Source organism: Panthera uncia, chromosome D1 (genome assembly GCF_023721935.1).
Source record: "Panthera uncia isolate 11264 chromosome D1, Puncia_PCG_1.0, whole genome shotgun sequence".
Lineage (NCBI taxonomy): Eukaryota > Metazoa > Chordata > Mammalia > Carnivora > Felidae > Panthera > Panthera uncia.
In genome coordinates, this window is record NC_064808.1 from 53,984,486 (window position 1) to 54,012,090 (window position 27,605).

The window sequence follows — 27,605 nt, forward strand, 5'->3', positions numbered from 1 at the left end:
TACACATAAAAAATTACTCAACACTAGGGGCACCTGGCTGGCTCAGTCAGTGGAGCAGGTGACTCTTGATCACAGGGTTGTGAGTTTGAGCCCTATGTGTGGCACAAAGTTTACTTAAGATAAAATTTAAAAATTAAAAAAAAAATATTCAACACTGTTAAGAAATTAAATAAACAGTGATTAGAACTGTTATACATGGTAAGAGTGTTCTTACATATTTCTTATTTACATTTAACCTACTTCCAAAGCTTTTCAGGAAACTTCAAAATATTTTGCTCATTTTATTCAGATGGGAAAATAAAGGTTCCAAATTGAGTAAGTGCCTTATCTTCAAAGACATGGGTAAAGCTGTTGGGAGTTAGAAAAGTTTTTTAAAAAAAATCAACACTCCTCATGTGCCAAAAGAACTGGGTGCTAGTTGGGATCATGACAGCCAAAGGCAGGTTATTAAATTTAACTTATCAGGTATCCACAGCTTAAGGGTCCCACAGAAAAATCTCACTTGCATTGGCCCGGAATATATACTCAAGTGTGTAAATATGAATGAAATGGATTTTGCAGAGATTTTCTAGAGCCCGTGGACTAAGCCTCTTGGACTAAGAGTTACAGACAATAGGCTACCTAAGCAGGTAAAGTATAGAAACCAATCTCTGAAGCAATCTTGACAAGCAAGTGGTGTCCAAGTGCTGACATCTGGGTGAAAAACTCCCATGAACTGGGAAGGAAACTTCTTCCCTAAGTTAATGACTTTAATATGCTTCTCTACATTAGGTGGAAATAACTGACTTTAACCCTCAAAAAAAAACAATTTTTTTAATAAGCTAAGGTTTCTCAATTGTGAAAGTTTTCAAAAACTTACCTTTACACTCGCCTTCTGTAAACTGATTCTTGATTGAAAAAGACTAAGTTTAGATCTATAATAAAACAGAAAATAGTATGTTTAATAAAATTATAAAATTACATATAAAACTTATTAAGTATTATAATTCCAAACTTTTTTTAAAATGACACTTTCCACAACACTATTCCAAAAGAGTACTAACAAATGGAAAACCGACAGCAATGATTATTTTCCTTTATTTTACTACAGGAAGAATATTGTAGTCCAACAGAAAATATTGGGATATTTAATAAAAATATCCTGAATGACAAAAATACAATTTGACAAATCCAATATATTGGTATCTCTTAATAAACAAGAGTCATCAAACTACAGTTTATTTCCATTATCATACAATTACACACACTTTAGTTCCTATAAGAAAGTTCAAGGATGCCTAGGGATGACCAATCTATGGAGGCAAAACTTAGGCTTTCAGCGCCGTGGGCAATATGCTGTAACACCTGCAGTGCAATCTACAGCATGATATTACCGGGCTCTTGAAAGTCCTTAATTCCATTTTTTTCTCCCATTAAAAGTCCACTGTTAATATAGTATTTGAATACAGTGAGAAAGTCCTTGTTCTCTCTGCCCTATATGATTTTGTTCTATTCAATCTTCTCCCATTCTGGTGTCCTTATTTCTCTCAATCCCTTTTGGTTTGGGAAGGAAACAATAATCTAACAAAATGCTGGTTTTACCCAAACAACTAGAGATAAGCAGAAGAAGAAAGTCAACAAACACTAAGGAATAACCAACACCCCCACAACCAGTGACTTTTGAGGCGGCAATGTTTGTCTCGACTGCAGTGTTATGGTGACTGCCATGGGAGAACTCAGGGCATGTGCTGAATGCTATGCCATAATACGAAGTCAAGTTGCAGACCACCTGGGAATGGAAGGCGCAGCAAGCCAGTCTCTGCACAGCAAATGTGAGGAGGATAGCAAAAGCAGTCTATGCTCTTTCTAACAAAAGAGAAACATTCAGGGACGTACACATACGCATCCTAACTACTTCCCCAGTGTTTAAAAAAAAATAAGGTCCACGATTTTCCTGTTATTTTCTATCTTGCCATATTCATATTTCCTAGGGTTTTGCCTGTTTTTATTAATCAGATTGTTATTCATTCTGATTTAAGAAAGCAAAGGCCTGGGGCGCCTGGGTGGCTTGGTCGGTTAAGTGTCCGACTTTGGCTCAGGTCATGATCTCACGGTCCGTGAGTTCGAGCCCTGCGTCGGGCTCTGTGCTGACAGCTCAGAGCCTGGAACCTGTTTCAGATTCTGTGTCTCCCTCTCTCTCTGCCCCTCCCCTGTTCATGCTCTGTCTCTCTCTGTCTCAAAAATAAATAAACATTAAAAAAAAAAACAAAGAAAGAAAGCAAAGGCCACAAGCTTTAAAATTTGCGACAGCCTGTTCAAGGCTAAAAAAGACTAGGGTATTCTTGATTCTCCTTTTTTATTGTAGTCATTATCCAAATAGTCTGAGTTGCACCTGGATTTTCCAAAATAAGGTTTTAAGTTTCTAGTTTCTGCTTCATTTGCTAATTTTCATATAATTCTTGTGTGGAACTTAAGAAAGTATTAGTAATAGAATAATACAGTTCCAGGGGCGCCTGGGTGGCTCAGTCAGTTAAACATCTGACTTCAGCTCAGGTCATGATCTCACGGTTTGTGGGTTTGAGCCCCACATCAGGCTCTGTGCTGACAGCCTGGAGCATGGAGTCTGCTTTGGATTCTATGTCTCCCTCTCTCTCTGCCCCCAACCCCTGCTTGTGATCTCTCTCTCTCTCTCAAAAATAAACAAACATTAAAAAAAAAGAAAAAACAGTTCCTGTGCTCAAAGATTATGATCTATAAAAAATAAGATATATATGAATGGTGAATTGTATTGCACACTCCTCTTCATCATCTACTTCCAAATGTTAATTAATGCTCCTTAGGGTCTCAAACTCAATTTCTCATCTAATATAGGATTTCAACCGTATAGCTATCATCTGATAGGCAATCAACCCTGACAGGCAATCATCTGATAGGCCCTATTCTCATCTGAGAGTTAGATATGTGACCCCCTACCAAATTTATTCACCTCAGAGTCCTACAGGCTCTTCAGAACCTACACATCCAAAATGGAACTCATCCTTCCCTTCCCTCTTCCTTGTGTGCTCTCTCCTAATGTGCACATCTTACTGTCTGTCAAATCACCTACCAAAACTACATATAGTCTAGTTTTCACTTCCCCTTTCTGATATTCCTTCCCATCTTCTTCAAGATTCTGTCCAAATACCACTTTTTCTATAAAGGTTTCCTTTTTCATGAGGCAAAATTAATCTATTTTCTAGGCTTACAAAACAGTGTTTTCATACAATTACAGCAAATATGTTACTGAGTGACATGAGGCACTTAATTTCTTTGAATTTGCTGTGAATAAACAAGTCACAAAGTTACTTTTAAACACAGTTGTCTTTAATTCTAGGCTTTAAATTTCTTAAGGATGCAAAGCTTATCTTACTCATCTTTGTACCCACAGCACCCAATATAATTATTCAATAAACGTTTAGTGAGCGAATGAAGATAAAGAAACATTTCTTACTCTGTAGTTGAATGAATTTTCCAGAGAAGTTACACACTGAGATAAAATGTCTTATATACTAAAATCCCTTTGAATTTGGGCCATATTAGAAGGCAGTTTCTTGAGATCAGCATCTGTGAATTAGACCCTGTCAAATCTAGACTTCTTAGGAATAGCCTTGCAATTGTCCGCATTTACACTCTGTGGCCCTTGGCTAAAGTAGGTATTTACATATGCTCTACAAATCTGTCAACTCTCTGTTCTAGAATCCTGAGAGTTTTAAAAAACAAATTCCTAAAAACCACTAGGAGAGGAAATTCCTATTAGAGATTATCTAATCTAAAATCTTCAGGTCTTATTGGGAAGATGGGTTCATTGACTCTATGAAAGTATGGGAAATATTTGTATGCTCACAAAAATAAAATCATAAAGACAATAAACTAAATTAGGGAAATATTAAATATGTTTTCCAGTAACATTAAGTATTTCATGAGTATTCGTCTACCATACTTTGGTACTACATAAACTCTCAAGGATACACTAAATTTTCACAAGAGGGTTATGAGATTGCTTAACTTCCTGCTGATAAAAGCATATTAACGAACCTCACCCACTAGTTGCTAGTCTGTACAAGTGTTCATAACCTTTCTGATTTCATGATTAGGAGTTCAGAGTTCCAGATTTTGCATTAAACGGGAGTCTCAGCTCTCCTCACAGACCTCTTTAGAGTACCATTCTATGACACAGGTTTATTTTTTCTCAAAAACTTTTTATCTTTCCTCAACTTGTCATAGCAAAAATCTCTACGGCTTGTTTTAGATCTCTTTTTTATTACCAACTGCCAGTTCCTTCTGTACCAAATGCCAGTTTCTTTTTTTCCTAATTATTCTCAAAATCAAGGACTTATAAGTCACATATATGAAGAGTAAAATGCACACAGTTGCTAAAGCACACATTAAAAAAGTGTATGTATTAGAACTTCACATAAGAGAGAAACTGTGCTTGAGTCAGGGTTTCTATACTGAGGTTAGTGCTCTTATATATTTGACATGTCCAAGGTCCTCAATGGCATGCTAAGGATCAGGGATTTCCAAATACAACTGATTTAGAGTCTAGCATGAAAAAAATGAAGCTCTTAAATCCTGATACTCAGATACCACAGCAACTTCAACAGGCTTTTGCTAAGCTTTTGATACCATGTTCATTTGTCTTCTTTCCTTTCCATAATTCAATTGAACGTGAAACTGACTGATCAAACATTCTCTTATTGCTGTATTAATTGAAATGAGATCAGCCAATATGAAAGAAAAATTTGAAAGTATGTAACATTTATAGGTCAGACGAAACCAAGATAACCTGAGAATGAGTCTATGCCCTATATTAATAGAAAACAAAGTACTGGCAAAAATAACATTTATTTGCATAATTACTTTTTCAGAAATGCTAAAACACATACTTTGCCTCGATGTCAGCTTTCTCCCGTACTGCATGAGCCATCTGTTCAGTCTCAAAGTACTTCTTTTTGCCTTTAGCTAAATCTTTCACCGTCTCTTGTAATTCAGTTTGGATCTTCGTCAACTGGTCCACACACTGTAAAATACAAAGTACAATTATTATGATATTAGTTTTCAGGCTTACCGAAATGAATTTGTCCTAACGACTATGCACCATGCCCTCAGGATGGAAACCCAAGAGAAAAATCAGCACTTTAGTCTCCGTCAAATTGTAAATTAAAATCCAGTGAACAGCTGGTACTCCCATCTCAAGTAAGGTATTGAATATTGTCCCAGTTTGCTTAACAACTCTGCTTTGAGAAATAACCACAGTGCCGCTGATGACTGACAGTAAGGTAAAGCAAAAGAAAAGCAACAATGAAAATGCTTTTATTATTGGAGATTTCATGGCAATAACGGCAAAAGAACAAAGCAATTCTGTATTTCTTCATAATTCTTGCACAGGGGCCATACTAATCTTCTCTGTATCATTCCAATTTTAGTATATGTGCTGCCAAAGTGAGCACTCTTCATAATCTTAATAAAGTCTCTACATGTTTGGGGAACTGACGGTGCAAAGGTAGTGAAGAATTCTACTCTGGGAAAGAAGGAAAGAAATCTGACAAGTCTGACATTAAGTCCGAGATGAAGAGAAGCAAGAAACCTGGGTACCACATAACAGTTACTACTCAAAATTACTGCCAGCTCAATTCTTTGGATACACCTATACACTCTGAGAGAAGGGACAGACATAATTAACTCGAAGAAATGTTTAATCAATAAATTTTTATAACACAATTGGGCCAAAGTAACATTGCTTTGCAACTCTTCTGGATATCCAAAGGGGAAACATTTTTCCCAGTTTGAAACAAACCACTGAAAAGTTTTGCCAGCCTGAGACAAATTTAGGGAAGCTCTCACTGAAAAACTTCTGAGCCTGAAATAGTATTTAGTGGAGACTGACAAAAAACCTCAGCAAAGTAGGAGGAGATATTGGTGAGGGACTATTGTGCCAGGCTGAACAGCATGGAGTAGATAGAGCAAGGACACTGGAATAGCATAGATAAAGCACAAACTTACACATGTGACATACAGGCTAGAGTTTCCCAGAAATTATTAGGTGTTAAGAAAGGGACAACTTTGGGGTGCCTGGGTGGCTCAGTCAGTTGAGTGTCCAACTTCAGCTCAGGTCATGATCTCACGGTTCATAGGTTCGAGCCCTGCGTCAGGCTCTGTGTTGACAGCTCAGAGCCTGGAGCCTGCTTTGGATTCTGTGTGTGTCTCTCTTTCTCTGCCGCCCCTCCCCCCCCCAACTTGTGCTCTCTCTTGAAAATAAATAAACAAATATTAAACAAATAAAAAGGGACTACTTTACAGAAAGTGCAAAACCTGGAAGGTTCTCTATGGGCATATTTACTGAGCACTTATCAAGTGTCAGGCTGTGAATAAAGGGTTAAAAAGCCACTTCTTTCTCCTCTGCATGAAAACTGGACCCTTGCTTAACTTTCTAGGTCTCTGTTTCAACAGAAACCTGATGAAGACACAATGTCAACTGTGTTATTTGGTAACACTGCTTATGAACCCGACAGGCAAACTGCATCAAAGTACAAATGAACTATAAATATCTGGTGGAGAAGCCCTGGCTTTAGGCTTTTTTTGAGTATTGTAATTCCTGTGTCTGGATGTGTCCTTCTCATAGACTTTGGAAGCTCTGTCTGTAAAGTTGTCATAAAAGCTTTTAGTCTCCTTTAGGGCCTGTGGCTACCCCTGTACATTCTCTCTCATTCTCTTGCCCTAGATCTCTTACCTGAGGAACCAAACAGAATAACCGTGGTTGGCTATGTAGACTGAGACATACACCAGTGAAAGAACTAAATACTAGCACTAGACACTGCCCTGCTGGTTAACTGTGTTCCCTGTTCTAATGTCCTTCTAAGTTAATCTCATACCAGGTATGGCCTACAATAATCATGACAGTCTCAATGTTTCGTTAAACTTAAGAAGACTCCCTATGGGCACATAGGAAGAATGCACTAAGTTTAGTACTTAATAAATATTATCACATTTACTCTTCCAAATGACTCTGGTAAAAGTGTTCATACTAGTCCTATTTTAGGATAAGGAAATAGACTTAAAGTGGTTAAATAATTTACCCAAAGTCATAAAGTGAGAAAGTGATGCTATCATTTACCATGTTAATCCATTATAGTACCTACCCCAGTTTTGTGACAACTCATGTAGAGATACTTTATCTTAAAATAGTAAGCTTTAAAAAAATTTATATGTAATCCACATACCACAAAATTCATCCTTTAAAAGTATACAATTTGGTGGGTTTTAGTATATTTATAAGGTTGTACAACCATTTACACTGTCTAATTCCAGAACATTTCATCACCCAAAAAAGAAACCCCATACCGATTAGCAGTCACTCCTCATTTTCCCCTATCCCTAGTCTCTGGAAACCACTAATCTACTTTCTGTCTCTATGAATTTCCTGCATTTCATTTATCAATGGAATCATGTAACTATGTGGCCTTATATGTCCTAAGTCCTCACATAATGTATTTAGGGTTCATCTATGTTGTATCATGTATTATTTCTCCATTTCTTTTTATGGCTGAATAATATTTCATTTTATAGATACACTAAAATAGTAAGCTTTTATCTTGTAGAAAAATCTGTCTTTCCCTTTAATTTTTAATAGTCCTTATCACAAATAAACCTCTTGTTTATTTATTTACTTTGAGAGAGAGCGTGCATGTGCATGTGCATGAACAGGAAAGGGGCAGAGAGAGAGAGGGAGAGAGAGAATTCCAAGCAGGTTCTGTGCAACCTGACAGGAGGCTCAAACTCACAAACTGTGAGATCATGACCTGAACTGAAATAAAGAGTTGGATGTTTAACTGACTGGATTACCCAGCACCTCAACAAATCTCTTGTAAGAGCATGTGGTTCTTGATCTTGGGGTCATGAGTTTGGGCCCGTGTTGGGCATAGATTTACATACATACATACATAAATACATACATACATACACACAAATAAAAATAAGATCCAAAAACTGGGGCATGGTCTGAAAACCATGTTTAATGGGAAAATGAGACAGATTATTTAAAAGAGGAGTCAGGTATAAGGCATTTATAACCAAAATGTTCATCCAAAACAATAGAACTTGACACCTCAGAAAAACTAATCAATGAAGGCAAGCTCAAGAATCCTGTGGTGATTTACATGCACGGAAAGGGTCTGCTAAGTTGAGCATTTCGAGAGGAAACTAAACACAGTTGGTCAAAGCTTTTCATGTGGATTGCACATCATGTGGCTAGGATATCAGTATATTCACACAAATGAACACCATGGGTACATGAGAACATATGTGCGTACACGTGCACAGACCCACACACAGCCACTCACTGCTCATATGCCTACCCTTCGAAGGATAAGATGTATCTCTTAGACCTGATTACTTAATTCATTTTCATCTATAAAAGGCTACCAATTAAATTACTTTCTCTATATGTGACAATATCAGGGGGACCTTATGATAGTTCGTATCTTTGAAAGGATTTCTCAAAAATCTCATCAGAAAACTCAGGGTGATTCTATTCTTGTTTTTTCTTTCCCTTTACATAAGTTTCTAAGATACTATTCATCAAATAATATTAGATAGATAGCCCATGTGTACAATGAAGAGATCTTTTATGATCTATTCTTCCCTAGCCTTCAGTAAATCCTTAACCAAATGTCTTCCATCACCAAAATGAACTGTTTGAAGTCAGAGTAATTTGAGTTTTTGTCAAAGGAAAGTGCTCTGCACACAGCAAAACAAGGACATACCTCATTTCATTGCACTTTGCTTTCCTGCGCTGCAGATACTGCATTTTTTACAAATTGAAGATTCAAGACTTTAGTGGAAGAACTGTAGATGTGGTGGAAATAGCAAGAGAACTAGAATTTGAAGTAGAGCCTGAAGATGTATCTGAATTGTTGCAATCTCATGATAAAACTTGAATAGATGGGGAACTGCTTCTTATGGATGAGCAAAGACAGTGGTTTCTCGAGAAGGAATCTACTCCTGGTGAAGACTGTTGAAATGACAATTTAGAATACTACATAATTTTAGTTGATAAAGCAGCAGCAGTGTTTGAGAGGATTGCCTCTAATTGTCAAAGAAGTTCTACTATAGGTAAAATGCTATCAAACACCACCACATGCTGCAGAGAAATTGTGTGTGAAAGGAAGAGTCAATGGATGCAGCAAACTTCGTTGTCTTATTTTTTTTTAATGTTTATTTTTGAGACAGAGAGAGAGAGAGAGAGAGAGAGAGAGAACGAACGAGCATGAGCAGGGGAGGGGCAAAGAGAAAGAGGGAGGCACAGAATCTGAAGCAGGCTCCAGGCTCTGAGCTGTCAGCATAGAGTCTGATGTGGGGCTTGAACACACGAGCTGTGAGATCATGACCTGAGCCGAAGTCAGATGCTTAACTGACTGACCCACCCAGGCACCCCTTCGTTGTCTTATTTTAAGAAATTGCCACAGCCACACTAGCCTTCAGCAACCACCACCCTGATCATCAGCAGCCACCAACATCAAGGCAAAGACCCTCTATCAGCAATAAGATTATGACTCACTGAAAGTTCAGATGATAGATAGCATTTTTAGCAATAAAGTATTTTTAAATTAAGGTATGTACATTGTGTTTTTTTGTTTTTTTTTTTTAGACACAGCTACCACACACTTATAGCCTACAGTATAGGGTAAACATAACTTTTATATACACTGGGAAACCAAAAAATTCATTTGGCTCACTTTACTGCAATATTTGCTTTATTGTAGTGGTATGAAACCAACCCACAATGTTTTTGAGATATGCCTGCACCAAAAATATTTGTTAAATACAAGTCATAAAACTTAATTTGCAAAGAAAAAGATTACCTAGGATTTCCTTTCCAAATTTAGATTAAATTTCTTCATAGGAATCCAGTTTTCTGAGGGGACTAAGTTATATACTTAAAAAGAAGCTTACTTAATAATGCCTATATGTTAAGAAAAGACTTGGTATGGTATAAGCCCAGCTCTTTACCAAGAGTTATCAGCACTGAGCAGACACAGAAATGAATGTACAAGTTTACCTTAAGGATAAGGTATTATATAAAATGGTGACAAACTTGGATACTAGAATTCCAGTGAAGAAATTAGAAGTATGATACCTAAGTATGACACAGATCTTAGAATAAGATATACTTGGCAATAACTTGAAGAGAGGAATAAAAATAAAATAGCAACTTGAGCCAATACATTAAAGTCCCACAAATCAGTTGATTCTCTAACCTAGTAGTCATGTCCTAGAAATTCATGCTAAGGAAGTAACTTCAAAGAAAAAGTTAATTTTTATTGCAGACGTAGTGGTAATGTCCAAAAACAAAGGTATGATTAAATAAAGTAGAATAAATAAAAAATTCATTCAGGAATTAAAAATAGTAAACACAAAGACTGCATAGAAACATGAACAATTAATTAGGAAATAGAATGAAGAAAATGGGATATGCTAAAAAATGATCGATGTATTAATCGTAACTATTGCAAAAACTAAGAAGATAAAAGGAGTAAGATAATTAAGTAGTCTACTAAGGTAAAGGAATTGTATGTATTTTTCTGTAAACTTATTTAAATATTAAAGTTCAAGTGTTTTTAGAAGATTGCATAGGATTTGGAATTAGGAAGCAGTATATTCAAGTTTCTGCTGTGTTATTTACTACTAAGTCTCTTTAACATTTTTTAGGCTGGGTTTTATCATTTGTAAAATAATAAGATTAATATACCTAACAAGTTGATAGGAAAATCAAATGAGACTATAATGGATATGGTAGCAGTTTACAAACTCTAAAGTGTTATCCAAATGTAAATCCCAACTATTTCAAAGAAACATAAACTCTAGTTTGCATGAGAAAGATATGAACTGAAGTATTACTAATAATTAATACAATGATGGATGTTAACTGGACTTCTGGACTTAGTATAGTGATCATTTTGCAATATATATAAATATCAAATCATTACATTATACACCTGAAATTCATGTTATGTGAATTATATCTCAATTTTTAAAAATGGCAAAAGTCTTAGATTATTATGGCTCTTGTTTTGTTTTATAAGCAAATGCCAGCATACAGAAAATCATTTCAAAAAAGCCATAATATTATTCTCGTTATAATCACAATGGACAGACGTTTTTTAATTGTAATATGACTGAATTTACCCCCACGTCTTAGAAAACTGACACAATAGAGAAAATTTTTAAAAGAACATGACCATTAAAATGTTATTGAGGGAAAACAAAATTGGTTGTGATAATGACAAAACAAGTTGTTTCAGACTACCTTCTTCTAGTCTGGAAATTGTATAAGTTGGACAAAACAGGTTTTTAAAAGATACCAGCATACACTGGACTTACAGGACTATGATATATGGAAGAAGGGAAGCCCAGCTAGGTAAGCTCTACATTTAAGGTGACTTTTTTTCTTCGGGCATTTGTCGAATCAGGGTACAGAGAAACAGGCAATCTTATTAGATTAAGGAAACAGAGGTCAGAGTTTAAGGACGCTACAAGAGGAAAAACTTGAGAGGCTAAATTCTGGTAAGAAGGGTGCTACAGAGAAGCAAGCCCAAAGATCTGTATGCAATTTCCCCGAGTCATCAGTTAACTTCTAAGTGGCATGTATGGGGTAAAACCCCAAGAAATCCAGTAAAGAAGAGCAGCTGAAAGGCTAATAAGCTGAGCAAGTACCAGAGGGTCAGAACAGCTACATGATGTGGAGAAGACAGAGGTTAGAGTCAAGTCTTGTCAAAGTAGAAGGGTTTTGGTAGGCACCCTATACCAAAATATGGACAATGGTGAAACAGAACAGCCCTAAGAAAGGCTAAAACCAGACCCTAACAGGATCAAGGTGACCTGACAGTATTCTATCTGCCTGCTAGAAAATTTAACTCTCTTTGGAAATAAAAAACATATTCCAGAGCCTCTATAATTTTTATTCACAATGTCCAGCATTATGAGGCATAACCAAAACCCAAGAAAAACAGTAAATGATTAAAAAAAAAGGCCTTGGGTGCCTGGGTGGCTCAGTCAGTTAAGCGTCTGACTCTTGATTTTGGTTCAGGTCATGGTGTCACCGTTCATGGGATTGAGCCCCATATTGGGCTCTGCACTGACAGTACAGAGCCACACTCTATTTCTCTCAAAATAAATAAATAAACTTAAAAAAAAAAAAAAAAAAAGGAGACCTATAGTGATTTCGACAGCGGAATCATGAACCAGAGATTAGGAGTAACCTATTTAAGAAAATAAAGGAAAAACATGGAGAACAACTTCACCAGAAACACAGAATTGGTTTTTAAAAAATAAAATAAAAATTCTAGAACTGAAAAATACATTAAGACTCCAAAATATGTTTTAAAAGCAGATTGGAAATAGCTTAAAACAGAATATTAATGAACTGTAAGACACTGGTAGAAAATACTCAGACTGAAGTACAGAAAGAAAAAAAAGATGGAAATAGAGAAAATGCATAAAAAGTACAAATGTCATATGAACAAATTCAAAAGGTCTGACAGCACAAAAGTTATAATGGGGAGGCAAATGGAATTACACTGTTGGAAGATTTTTATATTGTGTATAAGGTAGTAAATACTAATTCCAGGTAAACTTTATTAAATTAATTGACAGTCTGGAGAATAGTATAAGTACCAATTCCAGATAAACTGGACTAAGTCAGGGAGGCATACTGGAGTCTCTACGGTAACTAGTAAAAGAATAATACAAAATTATAAAATTAAAAAGCTAATAGTGGAGCAAAAATTGATAATAAAAAAATACAAGTGCAGTGCCTAGCTAGCTCAGACAGTAGAGCACGTGCCTCTTGATCTCTAGTTCATGAGTTTAAACACCATGTTGGGAGTAGAGATTACTTTTAAAAAAAGAAAAGAAAAATGTGAGATTGTTCAATGTCACTAATCATCTGGAAAATGCGAGTCAAAACCACAGTGAGATACTTCATAACTTCTAGGATAGTTATTACATACATATAAAAAAAAAACCCAAAAGATAATAACCATTGGTGAAGTTATGGAGAAACAGGAACCCTTATACACAGCTGGGAACGCAAAATGGTGCAATAAGGAAAACAGTATGGCAGTTTCTCAAAAAATTAAAAATAGAACTACTATATGATCCAGCAATCCCACTTCTGAGTATTTATCCACAATAATTGAAATCAGGATCTCAAAGAGATATTAGCACCCCATGTTCACAGCAGCACTATTCACAAAAGCCAAAGTAAGGAAACAATCAAAGTATTGAGCAATGGAAAGAGAGATAAAAAAATCCAGGAGTATGAGGGGAAAATTAGAGAACTAAGTGATACACTAAAAAAAAAATAATATACGCATAATTGGTATCCCAGAGGAGGAAGAGAGAGGGAAAGGTGCTGAAGGGGTACTTGAACAAATTATAGCTGAGAACTTCCCTGAACTGGGGAAGGAAAAAGGCATTGAAATCCAAGAGGCACAGAGAACTCCCTTCAGACGTAACTTGAATCGATCTTCTGCACGACATATCATAGTGAAACTGGCAAAATACAAGGATAAAGAGAAAATTCTGAAAGCAGCAAGGGATAAACGTGCCCTCACATATAAAGGGAGACCTATAAGACTCGTGACTGATCTCTCCTTTGAAACTTGGCAGGCCAGAAAGGCTTGGCACGATATCTACAGTGTGCTAAACAGAAAAAATATGCAGCCGAGAATCCTTTATCCAGCAAGTCTGTCATTTAGAATAGAAGGAGAGATAAAGGTCTTCCCAAACAAACAAAAACTGAAGGAATTTGTCACCACGAAACCAGCCCTACAAGAGATCCTAAGGGGGATCCTGTGAGACAAAGTACCAGAGACATCACTACAAGCATAAAACATACAGACATCACAATGACTCTAAACCCATATCTTTCTATAATAACACTGAATGTAAATGGATTAAATGCGCCAACTAAAAGACATAGGGTATCAGAATGGATAAAAAAACAAGACCCATCTATTTGCTGTCTACAAGAGACTCATTTTAGATCTGAGGACACCTTTAGATTGAGAGTGAGGGGATGGAGAACTATTTATCATGCTCCTGGAAGCCAAAAGAAAGCTGGAGTAGCCATACTTATATCAGACAAACTAGACTTTAAATTAAAGGCTGTAACAAGAGATGAAGAAGGGCATTATATAATAATCACAGGGTCTATCCACCAGGAAGAGCTAACTATTATAAATGTCTATGCGCCAAATACCCGAGCCCCCAGATATATAAAACAATTACTCATAAACATAAGCAACCTTATTGATAAGAATGTGATCATTGCAGGGGACTTTAACACCCCACTTACAGAAATGGATAGATCATCTAGACACACAGTCAATAAAGAAACAAGGGCCCTGAATGATACATTGGATCAGATGGACTTGACAGATATATTTAGAACTCTGCACCCCAAAGCAACAGAATATACTTTCTTCTCGAGTGCACATGGAACATTCTCCAAGATAGATCATATACTGGGTCACAAAACTTCATAAGTTTACAAGAATTGAAATTATACCATGCATACTTTCAGACCACAATGCTATGAAGCTTGAAATCAACCACAGGAAAAAGTCTGGAAAACCTCCAAAAGCATGGAGGTTAAAGAACACCCTACTAACGAATGAGTGGGTCAACCAGGCAATTAGAGAAGAAATTAAAATATATATGGAAACAAACGAAAATGAAAATACAACAATCCAAACGCTTTGGGATGCAGCGAAGGCAGTCCTGAGAGGAAAATACATTGCAATCCAGGCCTATCTCAAGAAACAAGAAAAATCCCAAATACAAAATCTAACAGCACACCTAAAGGAAATAGAAGCAGAACAGCAAAGGCAGCCTAAACCCAGCAGAAGAAGAGAAATAATAAAGATCAGAGCAGAAATAAACAATATAGAATCTAAAAAAACTGTAGAGCAGACCAACGAAACCAAGAGTTGGTTTTTTGAAAAAATAAACAAAATTGACAAACCTCTAGCCGGGCTTCTCAAAAAGAAAAGGGAGATGACCCAAATACATAAAATCATGAATGAAAATGGAATGATTACAACCAATCCCTCAGAGATACAAACAATTATCAGGGAATACTATGAAAAATTATATGCCAGCAAATTGGACAACCTGGAAGAAATGGACAAATTTCTAAACACCCACACTCTTCCAAAACTCAATCAGGAGGAAATAGAAAGCTTGAACAGACCCATAACCAGCGAAGAAATTGAATCGGTTATCAAAAATCTCCCAACAAATAAGAGTCCAGGACCAGATGGCTTCCCAGGGGAGTTCTACCAGACATTTAAAGCAGAGATAATACCTATCCTTCTCAAGCTATTCCAAGAAATAGAAAGGGAAGGAAAACTTCCAGACTCATTCTATGAAGCCAGTATTACTTTGATTCCTAAACCAGACAGAGACCCAGTAAAAAAAGAGAACTACAGGCCAATATCCCTGATGAATATGGATGCAAAAATTCTTAATAAGATACTAGCAAATCGAATTCAACAGCATATAAAAAGAATTATTCACCATGATCAAGTGGGATTCATTCCTGGGATGCAGGGCTGGTTCAACATTCGCAAATCGATCAACGTGATACATCACATTAACAAAAAAAAAGAGAAGAACCATATGATCCTGTCAATCGATGCAGAAAAGGCCTTTGACAAAATCCAGCACCCTTTCTTAATAAAAACCCTTGAGAAAGTCGGGATAGAAGGAACATACTTAAAGATCATAAAGGCCATTTATGAAAAGCCCACAGCTAACATCATCCTCAACGGGGAAAAACTGAGAGCTTTTTCCCTGAGATCAGGAACACGACAGGGATGCCCACTGTCACCGCTGTTGTTTAATATAGTGCTGGAAGTTCTAGCATCAGCAATCAGACAACAAAAGGAAATCAAAGGCATGAAAATTGGCAAAGATGAAGTCAAGCTTTCACTTTTTGCAGATGACATGATATTATACATGGAAAATCCGATAGACTCCACCAAAAGTCTGCTAGAACTGATACATGAATTCAGCAAAGTTGCAGGATACAAAATCAATGTGCAGAAATCAGTTGCATTCTTATACACTAACAATGAAGCAACAGAAAGACAAATGAAGAAACTGATCCCTATTCACAATTGCACCAAGAAGCATAAAATACCTAGGAATAAATCTAACCAAAGATGTAAAAGATCTGTATGCTGAAAACTATAGAAAGCTTATGCAGGTAATTGAAGAAGATATAAAGAAATGGAAAGACATTCCCTGCTCATGGATTGGAAGAATAAATATTGTCAAAATGTCAATACTACCCAAAGCTATCTACACATTCAATGCAATCCCAATCAAAATTGCACCAGCATTCTTCTCGAAACTAGAACAAGCAATCCTAAAATTCATATGGAACCACAAAAGGCCCCGAATAGCCAACGTAATTTTGAAGAAGAAGACCAAAGCAGGAGGCATCACAATCCCAGACTTTAGCCTCTACTACAAAGCTGTCATCATCAAGACAGCATGGTATTGGCATAAAAACAGACACATAGACCAATGGGATAGAATAGAAACCCCAGAACTAGACCCACAAACGTATGGCCAACTCATCTTTGACAAAGCAGGAAAGAACATCCAATGGAAAAAAGACAGTCTCTTTAACAAATGGTGCTGGGAGAACTGGACAGCAACATGCAGAAGGTTGAAACTAGACCACTTTCTCACACCATTCACAAAAATAACCTCAAAATGGATAAAGGACCTGAATGTGAGACAGGAAACCATCAAAACCTTAGAGGAGAAAGCAGGAAAAGACCTCTCTGACCTCAGCCGTAGCAATCTCTTACTCGGCACATCCCCAAAGGCAAGGGAATTAAAAGCAAAAGTGAATTACTGGGACCTTATGAAGATAAAAAGCTTCTGCACAGCAAAGGAAACAACCAACAAAAAACTAAAAGGCAACCAACGGAATGGGAAAAGATATTTGCAAATGACACATCGGACAAAGGGCTAGTATCCAAAATCTATAAAGAGCTCATCAAACTCCACACCCGAAAAACAAATAACCCAGTGAAGAAATGGGCAGAAAACATGAATAGACACTTCTCTAAAGAAGACATCCGGATGGCCAACAGGCACATGAAAAGATGTTCAACGTCGCTCCTTATCAGGGAAATACAAATCAAAACCACACTCAGATACCACCTCACGCCAGTCAGAGTGGCCAAAATGAAGAAATCAGGAGACTATAGATGCTGGAGAGGATGTGGAGAAACAGGAACCCTCTTGCACTGTTGGTGGGAATGCAAATTGGTGCAGCCGCTCTGGAAAGCAGTGTGGAGGTTCCTCAGAAAATTAAAAATAGACCTACCCTATGACCCAGCAATAGCACTGCTAGGAATTTATCCAAGGGATACAGGAGTACTGATGCATAGGGGCACCTGTACCCCAATGTTTATAGCGGCACTCTCAACAATAGCCAAATTATGGAAAGAGCCTAAATGTCCATCAACTGATGAATGGATAAAGAAATTGTGGTTTATATACACAATGGAATACTACGTGGCAATGAGAAAAAATGAAATATGGCCTTTTGTAGCAACATGGATGGAACTGGAGAGTGTGATGCTAAGTGAAATAAGCCATACAGAGAAAGACAGATACCATATGGTTTCACTCTTATGTGGATCCTGAGAAACATAACAGAAACCCATGGGGGAGGGAAAAAAAAAAAAAAAAGAGGTTAGAGTGGGAGAGAGCCAAAGCATAAGAGACTGTTAAAAACTGAGAACAAACTGAGGGTTGATGGGGGGTGGGAGGGAGGGCAGGGTGGGTGATGGGTATTGAGGAGGGCACCTTTTGGGATGAGCACTGGGTGTTGTATGGAAACCAATTTGACAGTAAATTTCATATATTAAAAAAAAAAAATAGCTAGTTTTTGTAAATGTATAGGCTGTAAGAGGGCTCAGAATGTAGTGAACAATTCAGAAGCCAAGCCATTGTTCTCATTAAACTATTCCTCTTGCCTTTTTTCTATCAGAGGAATAAAATCTTTTCTTAAGAGAAAAGAATCTTTCTTGATTCCAAGAAAAAATCAAACACACAAACAAACAAAATAAAACAAAACAAAACAAAATGCAAAAAAACCTAAAAAACACCCCATGTTAGTTCTCTGGCTTTTGTTTCCTCTTAGTGCATTTCTCTTGAGAGGCAGAAATCAGAATCTCAGAGAAGACCCATTTCTTGTATTTTAAAGTAACATTGATTTATAGTAAATAAAAATGTTATTTTGGATAAAAAAAAAAAAGTATTGAGCAATGCATGAATGTATAAAAATGTAGCATATACTCATAGTGAGTATTATTCAGCCTTAAAAAGGAATGAAATCCTACAATATGCAACAACATAGATGAACCTGCAAGACATTACCCTAAATGAAATAAGCCAGTCACAAAGGAACAAATATTGCATGATTCCACTTACATGAAGTATCTAAAATAGTAAAACTCATGGAAGCAAAGAATAGAATTCTGGTCAGCAGGGGCTGGAAGAAGAGGAAAGAAAGAACTGCTAACCGACCAAAATTTCAGTTATACTAAATGAGTAAACCCAAGATTAGCTGTATAACATTGTGCCTATAGATAACAATACTGTATTGTAGACTTAAAAATCTGTTAAGAAGGTAGATCTCATGTTAACTGTTCTTATCACACTAAAGTTAAAAAAAAAAGAAGAAATGAAAAATACACAATTAATCCAAAAGGCAAAAAAAAAAAAAAAAATGGGGGAAAGGTTAGAGAAGCAAAGGAAAAAGAATAGATCACCTATTTATCCTATATGGTGTCAATTTGTTGTAAAGCTTGGGAAGTACAATTGGAGAAGCCAACTACAGTGGCTATCTGTTGTTTTGCTTGCTCTGTCTTTATTTCCCTTGTTTTTCCTTTGGAAATCCATCTCAATTTTCTTTTGGAAAATTATCTTTCCCCATTTTTAGTACATATAGTTTACATGAGGACTGTAAACCCCAACGTGGGGGTCTTGGTAACCCAAGACAGGCCAATGAGCCTCAATTTGGGAAATTTCATTGGAACTTTTGGGACAATGCAAAGTGAGGGATTGCTATAAGATTTATAAATCCTTCATTTGGGGGCCACCATGTGGAGAGTTGCTAAAGAATGAAGCCTTTATGGGAATGCAAGCTGGTGCAGCCACTCTGGAAAACAGTATGGAGGTTCCTCAAAAAACTAAAAATAGAACTACCCTATGACCCAGCAATTGCACTACTAGGAATTTATCCACGGGATACAGGTGTGCTGTTTCAAAACGACACATGCACCCCCATATTTATAGCAGCACTATCAACAATAGCCAAAGTATGGAAACAGCCCAAATATCCATTGATGGATAAATGGATAAAGAAAATGCGATATATATATACAATGGAGTATTACTCGGCAATCAAAAAGAATGAAATCTTGCCATTTGTAACTATGTGGATGGAACTGGAGGGTATTATGCTAAGTGAAATTAGTCAGTCAGAGAAAGACAAAAATCATATGACTTCACTCATATGAGGACTTTAAGAGACAAAACAGAAGAACATAGGGGAAGGGAAACAAAAATAATATAAAAACAGGGAGGGGGACAAAACAGAAGAGACTCATAAATATGGAAAACAGGGTTACTGGAGGGGTTGTGGGGGGGGGTGGGCTAAATGGGTAAGGGGCATTAAGAAATCTACTCCTGAAATCACTGTTGTACTATATGCTAACTAATTTGGATGTAGATTTTAAAAAATAAAAAACAAAATTAAAAAAAAAAAAAGAATGAAGCCTTCAGGGGAAAACAGACCTACTAGATGGAAAGAAGGACTGAATTCTAATACCATCATTTAACCATCTGATCCACCCCTGGAATTTTCAGTTATCCAAGCTAATACATTATTTTCTTGGCTTAAACTAGTTTGAAATAGGTTTCTGTCATCTGTAATCTCAGAGTTGTAAAGGGTACACCTAATATGTACCTAACGTCTAACAACTGCTTAGATGGAACATAAACACCATTTTTTTCCAGCTATAATATTATATAATTCACAGATATGAGGACTTGTCAAATCTCATCAAACATTCTCTGCCCAGGAACGCTGGTTAAATTCGGGACAGAGACTATTCTCCCAATGGAAGAGAAACTCTTTCAAAATATTCTGATATTGAGAAAAGTAGAATTTTCCAGTAATTCAATTAGATTTGGTCAATGCATTGGCTATGTGAAACGCAGTATTTCCTCCCAGTTAGGAAATTACGCTAGTATAAATTCTCTGCCTCTATCTTCTACCCTCTCTCTGCATACATGTATGTGTTTTATACATACATACATATATACATATATATACACACACACAACACATATTTTCACAACTCAAAAGCATTGTTTGGTCAGTGGTTATGTAGTTTTGAAAAGGTAATTTTGAGCTAAAAAAAGGCATTCCTATACAGATATGTTAAAACCAACTGATATTACACAAGTGCTTGAAAGAGATGAAAATTTTATATAAACACAAAATACATTTAACATACTGATTTTATGCTACAAATATCATCTTTGGCAAACAAGGAAAATTAGTTTTTTTAGATTTTGTAAAACAATTTTGAAAATCCAAATGATAATTAGAATTAAAACACTGGATGGTTTTTGAATGACTATTTCCTTAAATGATTACTTTAATATTTTTTAAAGTATTGATACTTCCATAGGAATAATTTAATTACTTATTAGGCATCATAATAATTTGTATTTGTAACTCTATCTCCAAAAAAGCATACAATTCAATCAACTACCTTCAATAGCAAGCACTTCATAAACATATTTAATAGTGATTTTTTTCTATGAATTTTTGATTTCTGTATAATCAAAGAAGTAGATCTATTTGAAAACTTTAATTTTATATAACCTATATAATTAAACTTTAGAGTACACCATTTTTGGTAATAAGTTTTCTTATTAGGTGAAAAATAAGAAAATAAGTTTCACATATTTGGTCAAAATGTGTCAACTTCCTTTAAATTATTATGCAAAATGACTCAAGTTAAAACCAAGATGAATTTTTTCAAGACTCAGTGGGATTAATAACATTTAACTACTTTATTATACACTGAACTATAACAATATTGTACAACTAAGTAAATCTATTTACTTGAATTAGGATGAAAAGTGGTATTTGTAAGAAATATTCATTGACCTTTTCAGAATATCCAGATTCAAATTATACTCACTTTTGTCAGTTAATAAAACACAGCAGTTAGAAAGAATATGATGAAATAAAAAAATCCTAGTAACATGTTGAAATCAAAAAGTCCATGTTGAAATCAGAAATATTTGTGACCATATAGAAAAGCTCAAGGTGTTAAATGCAATTTAACATAACCTTACAGATTACAAATGGAGCACTTAGATATTAAAATGCATATAAGAAAAGAATAGAAACAATACCCTTTTTAGTTGTTGTTCTTTTAAGCTTCTCACTGTCCTTGCAGGCTCAGAAATGAAGTTTTTATAGTTTTCACATATATTGATCCGAGACTGGGCTACCTGCATTGTTCCCTCAAGAAAAGATTTCCAAACAGGATACATGCTCCTAAATTCAAAGAGGGACAGAAAAGTATTAGGCAGGGAAAAGGAAAAAAGTTGGCTAACCTTATGCTTACTGGCTAGCACTGTGAAACAGAATGGATGTTTTCTTTATAGTTGAAAGTGTATTTATAGTGGTTTATATATATATAGGTAGTAAAATTTTTATCATATAAAGGGAGAAACACAACATATACTTTATTCCTTTATATCTCTGCAATGACTATCTTGATTCATTAGCTATTCTTGGTAATGGAGTAAAGGATTGCAATTCCAGACAAAGCTAATGCTATAAAAATTAGTGAATTCAGACTGTCCAGACCTTTCACTGTCTCAGGGTCATCATTATGGATATCAAGTTTCATTATTTCATTAAGATATTTTCCTAATTTTAGAGATGGGGTAACTGAGCAAGCCTTAGACAGATTTAGAAAAAATCACCCTAGATCACAAAAGAGTGTGGTAGTACTGAGATATAGATGAAGGTTGAGTACCTCTAAAGTAGATTCTCTTTCAACTACATCATATTATTCTCTTACATAAATTGATATAGCTGGAAAAAAATCATAAACAATTGCTTACATACTTGAGAAGTCTATTTCTCTGACAAAAGAGTTCTATGGTAGCAATGTTCTACATCTGTTTCTGTGTTGTAACAATGCTTAGCCAGCATCCTATTGTGGCTTGGAATCATTCCAAGCAATTCCTATCACCTTTACTTGATAAATGTGCTCAGCAATCTCTTGGGAAATTCAAAGAATTATTCATCTTTTGCTTTTTGTAGCTAATGTCCTTTTCAAAGCTTCTCTTCTACTTTGCTAATTCCTTAGTCAGTTATAGTATGCACCTGCACTAGCTAAACATATTTTATAACTTATCATAACAATGGAGGGTATTTTGTTTTTAAAAAATGAGATGCTTGGGGTGCCTGGGTGGTTCAGTCAGTTAAGTGGCCGACTTCAGCTCAGGTCACGATCTCGCGGTCCGTGAGTTCGAGCCCCGCGTCAGGCTCTGGGCTGATGGCTCAGAGCCTGGAGCCTGCTTCCAATTCTGTGTCTCCCTCTCTCTCTGCCCCTCCCCCGTTCATGCTCTGTCTCTCTCTGTCTCAAAAATAAATAAAACGTTAAAAAAAAAATTAAAAAAAAAATGAGATGCTTGCACTGATGGATTATAATATTCATCTCCTAAGATTTTCCTTCTTGTGCCACATGGATTTTCTACTATAGCAATGTATGATACCTTGTGCTACATAAATGCTACTACTTAGAACTAAAAAAACCTTGGGGTGCCTGGGTGGCTCAGTTAGTTAAATGTCTGTCCAACTCTTGATTTTGGCTCAGGTCATGATCTCACATTCCCAAGATCGAGCCCCACACTGAGCAGAGAGAGAGCCTGCTTAGGATTCTCTCTCTCTCTCTCTCTCTCTCTCTCTCTCTCTCTCTCTCTCTCTGCCCCTCCCAGCCCATGTGCGTGCATGCTCTGTGTCTCATAAATAAATTAAACAATAAAAGAACTAAAAAACATTGTAACTATATTTTTCATATAAGAAAATGATTAGTTTATATAGTGGATTAGGTTTTGTAATACATCAAATGAATTAGTTTAGATGGAAATATTCTTTTATTTAACCAGAAGTATATCACATTCCCTTTGGAAAAAAGATTCAGTGTATGGTGCCAGCAAAAGCTGTTAACACAAAAGCAAAATGAATATGAGATGATGGATGTTAACTAAACCTATTGTGTAATCATTTCACAGTATATGTAAATCAAACCATCAAGCTGTATACCTTAAACTTACAGTGATATATGTCAATTATTTTTCAATAAAGCTGGGGAAAAAAACCCAGCAAAATTAAAGTTGCCCATAGCCTGCATGACAACTGATGGAACCTGGGATGTAAACTCACCACAGCCCCTCCTAAACAGTCCAAACTGTTCAGAGAATGCAGAGAGAAAAATTCAGTACTGTGCTTTGTAGTTATTAATTTGCGCTTAAAATACATTTTAAAATCATAATTAAAATGAGAAAGAAGCACTATGAAATGTGACAGAAAGGAAGGAAAGAGAAAAGGAAGGGAGGGAGGGAAGGAGGGAGGGAGGGAGGGAGGGAGGGAGGGAGGAAGGAAGGAAGGAAGGAAGGAAGGAAGGAAAGGTGGGAGGGAGGAAGGGAGGGAGGATCCCTTCATCCAGGTTCTCCTCATAGGGAGCACTCTCTTCCCTTTCAGTCTTCACCTAGTTGACTGTTGTTCATCCCTCAAATCTCAGCTTAAATATAACTTCCTTAGAGAAGTCTTTCATGATCACCACCAACCCAACCCAGACTCCATCAAGTTCCTCTCTGTTATTCGTTACATGGCTCCAGCACTTTTCCTTCAATTATACATATTTTTATGTAATTGTTAGTCAATGTCTGTCACTCTCACTATAGTGAATATTTCATGAAGGTAGGGGTACATGTCTGTCTCACTATTGTATTCCTAGGGCCTAAACACATGGCCTAAGATTTAGAAAGGTTATGAAAATACATATTGCATGAAAAAAATGAATGGATATATATATTACGAAGACTATACAATAAAAAGAAAAATCCTTGTAAAGTTTAAAAAGAGGTCTTTGGAGAGTAGCAGATCTATAGCATGCAAACATATTCTATATAATGAGACACCATGACAAGAAAATAATTTAGTTACAAGTTAATCAGAAGACCTGGGTTCAAGTTCTAGTTCAACCAAAATAATCATATATAGCACACTTCACTATACTTTCATTTCCTCAACTGGCAAATGGAGAAAATAACAAAAATACCAGCACCATGTATCTCACAGGGTTATTTTATAACAGTAAATGCAAATGAAGTAAAAACCCTTGGTAGAGATTCTTTTAATGAATAAATAGTAACAGAAGCAGAACTGTAGTAGAAATGTTAGTGCTTGTTAACATAATAGTGATAGTTGCAATGGTAGTGGTATTTTTCATTAAACTGAGGAAAAATAATAATGGGTGTAGAGCGATTTTTACATATTTTTATTTCACTAGGCTCCATATATGTAATTTTGTGGCATAAGATACTAAGCATGTATGGTATTTTGCTATTCTGCACAGGTCATGAAATGAGGCTCAAAATTATGACAGAAAGGAAGGAAATTCTTTTAAGAAACTATCACATGCTAGATACTATATGTCATATATTTTTACATTTACATTATCATTTAATTCTCATGTGAACTTTGCAAAATAAGCATTATTCCCATTTTTCAGAAGAGAAAAGTAAGGCTCAGAAAGACTGCAGAATTTTCCTAAGGCTACTCACCTGGAAACAGGACTCCCATGGTCATAACCTAGACTTTGCCATTACCACTAACCAATCCCAAAGTAACCATCTAATCTCTGACCAACACCTGCTGTTTTCACTCATTCTCTTTAGGATTCTGACTCCAACAATTATTTAAACTCTATTGGAATCCATAATCCATTCTATCTTACCCCCCTTCCCGTCTCTTCCCTGTCTCATATTTCCCTTCTCAGCTCCTCATCCAGACGGTTTTATGCTCCACCATTATAACCACTCCCTATGTATATATACTTATTACCCTTGCCCCTTTCTCTTTCTATCATTCTAATCTAATTTCAACCCTGGGGGCACCTGGATGGCTCAGTCGTTAAGCATCCAACTTCGGCTCAGGTCATGATTTAGCAGTTTGGAAGTATGAGCCAGGCATTCGGATCTGCGCTAACAGATTCTCTCTCTCCCTCTCTCTCTCTCTGCCCCTCCCCCACTTGTGTGCACATGCACACTCTCTCTCTCTCAAAAATAAATAAACTTTAAAAATAAAATTTCAACCTTGGTTAAATCCAAAGTTCTGTTTACACCATACCAGTCTCCATGTGGCAGAATGTTACTGGAAAAAACCATAATCATGCTGCCTGGTCTCAGTTTAAATTGATGTCTAATACATTCTAGTAACTCCTTAGTGCTACGCAGCAATTCTACTATATTCCTCTAAATCCTCTTATTCTCTCAATCTTCTACACAATTATTTCCCACTTTTTCCTCTCATCTCACACCTCTACTATGACCACACTTTCAGCTGATAATGAAGCTACCAGAAGACAATGCCTACATGTCTCACCACATTTACCAATCTCCCTACTTCTGCACCCATACACTCTGTCATCTTTCTTTTTACTTGGAAGAACTACCTGTGCTCTGAAGGCCAACCCTTTGTATTTACACTACAATCTATAACTTAAGAATAGCAATCCAGTAATTGTGCTTCTTCCTACAACATCAACTTTTCCCTCTCTATTGGATGGATCTCTAAATATGCTATAATGTCTCCCATCTAAACAACAACAAAAAACAAACAAACAAACAAACAAACAGGGTCACCTGGGTGGCTCAGTCAGTTAAGCCTCTGACTTCAGCTCAGGTCATGATCTCACAGTTCATGAGTTCAAGCCCGCGTCAGGCTCTGTGCTGACAGCTCAGAGCCTGGAGCCTGCTTCGGATTCTGTGTCTCCCTCTCTTTCTGCCCCTCCCCTGCTCACACTCTGTCTCTATCTCTCAGAAATAAACAAACTTAAAAATTGAAAACAAAAATCCTCTATCAACCCTCCATTTCTCTCTAGCTACCACCCCAATGCCTGCTCCTTTTAACAACAAAACTCCTTGAGAAAACAGTCAGAAATTATTGTTTCTACTCCCTCTGATCCTGGACTTTCTTGATTTAACTTAAATAAGGCCTTAGCCTCCACCATTCTTCTGAAAGTGCTTTGCGAGGTCATCAAAAATCTCCTTATGGCTAACCCAATAGTCAATTCAAGCTTTGGTCCTATTATTCAATTTATCAGCATAATTTACCTAGTTTATTCTTGAAAAGCGTTCTTTCCTCAGCTTCTAAGACATCATTCTCTCTTGACCTACTCCTACTTCACTAGCCACTCTTTAATCTTCTTTGCTAGTTCCTCTTCATCTCACTGCTCTGTAAATGCTGGAGTGCCCCCAAAGTTAATCCCCAAGCTGCTTCTCTTCTCTAACTACACTTATTCTTCAAATATGAGTATCCAGGCTTTCGGTTTTAAATACTGTCAATATACTAACTATTCCTGAATTTTTGTTTCCAGCCCAGACAGCTTTCCTCTCCTCCATTGCCTATTTAACATATCCAACTTGGACGTTTAATAGGCGTTAAAACTATAATGTCCAAAACCAAATTCTTCATTTTCCTAAAATCTGTTCTGTCAATTGATTCCATCTCATTTATGGCTACTCAAACCAACACATAATGTTTAATTATTCATATGTTTTACTGTCTTGTTTTCTCTCACTAGAATGTAGGCTCCATGCAGCAGAAGCACTGTTTTATTCACTCTTATATTCTCAGCACCTAGAACAGGGTTTGGCATGCTATGTAAGGCACTCAATACATATTTAGTGGAGGAAAGAGAGGAGGGAATGATGAGGCCTAGATGTAATCCCAAATCTATCTAGCTCCCAAACCTCTCCTCTGCTCCTGACATAAAATTGCTCTAGGTCCCACTAATAATGCTAGCAACAAGAGAAGGGTCTCTTCACTGTAATAAAGGTATCAAGCTTTGTGTATCCTAAGGCTTTTGTGTATGTCTAACATGATTTTGGTCTCATTTCTCTTGCACTATTATTTTCTTATCTTTTTTTTTTAATAACTCACCGTTTTTTTTTAACTTATTTTGAGGGAGTGTGTGTGTACATGAGCAGGGAAAGGCCAGAGAGAGGGAGAGAGAATCCCAAATAGGCTCCATGCTGTCAGTGCAGAGCCCAATGCAGGGCTCAATCCCATGAACCTTGAGATGGTGACCTGAGCCGAAATTGAGTCAGATGCTTAACTGACAGAGCCACCCAAGCGCCCCAATGACTCAACTTTTAAATTAAAATGTATGTAT

At 36.4% G+C, this 27,605-nt stretch overlaps 1 protein-coding gene and 1 non-coding gene across 5 annotated transcripts in view; both read right to left on the minus strand.

The window, feature by feature from the left end:
• FCHSD2 (FCH and double SH3 domains 2) overlaps positions 1–27,605 on the minus strand; it is a 302,350-nt gene that overhangs the window by 120,673 nt on the left and 154,072 nt on the right. For all 4 annotated transcript variants that reach the window (XM_049619346.1, XM_049619362.1, XM_049619338.1 and 1 more), the window contains exons 5-7: positions 21,544–21,688; positions 4,905–5,038; positions 860–914 (exon numbers count right to left, since the gene is read on the minus strand). In XM_049619346.1, coding sequence (XP_049475303.1) covers positions 860–914; positions 4,905–5,038; positions 21,544–21,688 — 334 coding nt within the window. The remainder of the gene's footprint in view (positions 1–859; positions 915–4,904; positions 5,039–21,543; positions 21,689–27,605) is intronic.
• Positions 5,363–5,468, minus strand: LOC125917261 (U6 spliceosomal RNA). The gene has a single exon (XR_007456129.1). It is a non-coding gene; the product is annotated as a U6 spliceosomal RNA (small nuclear RNA).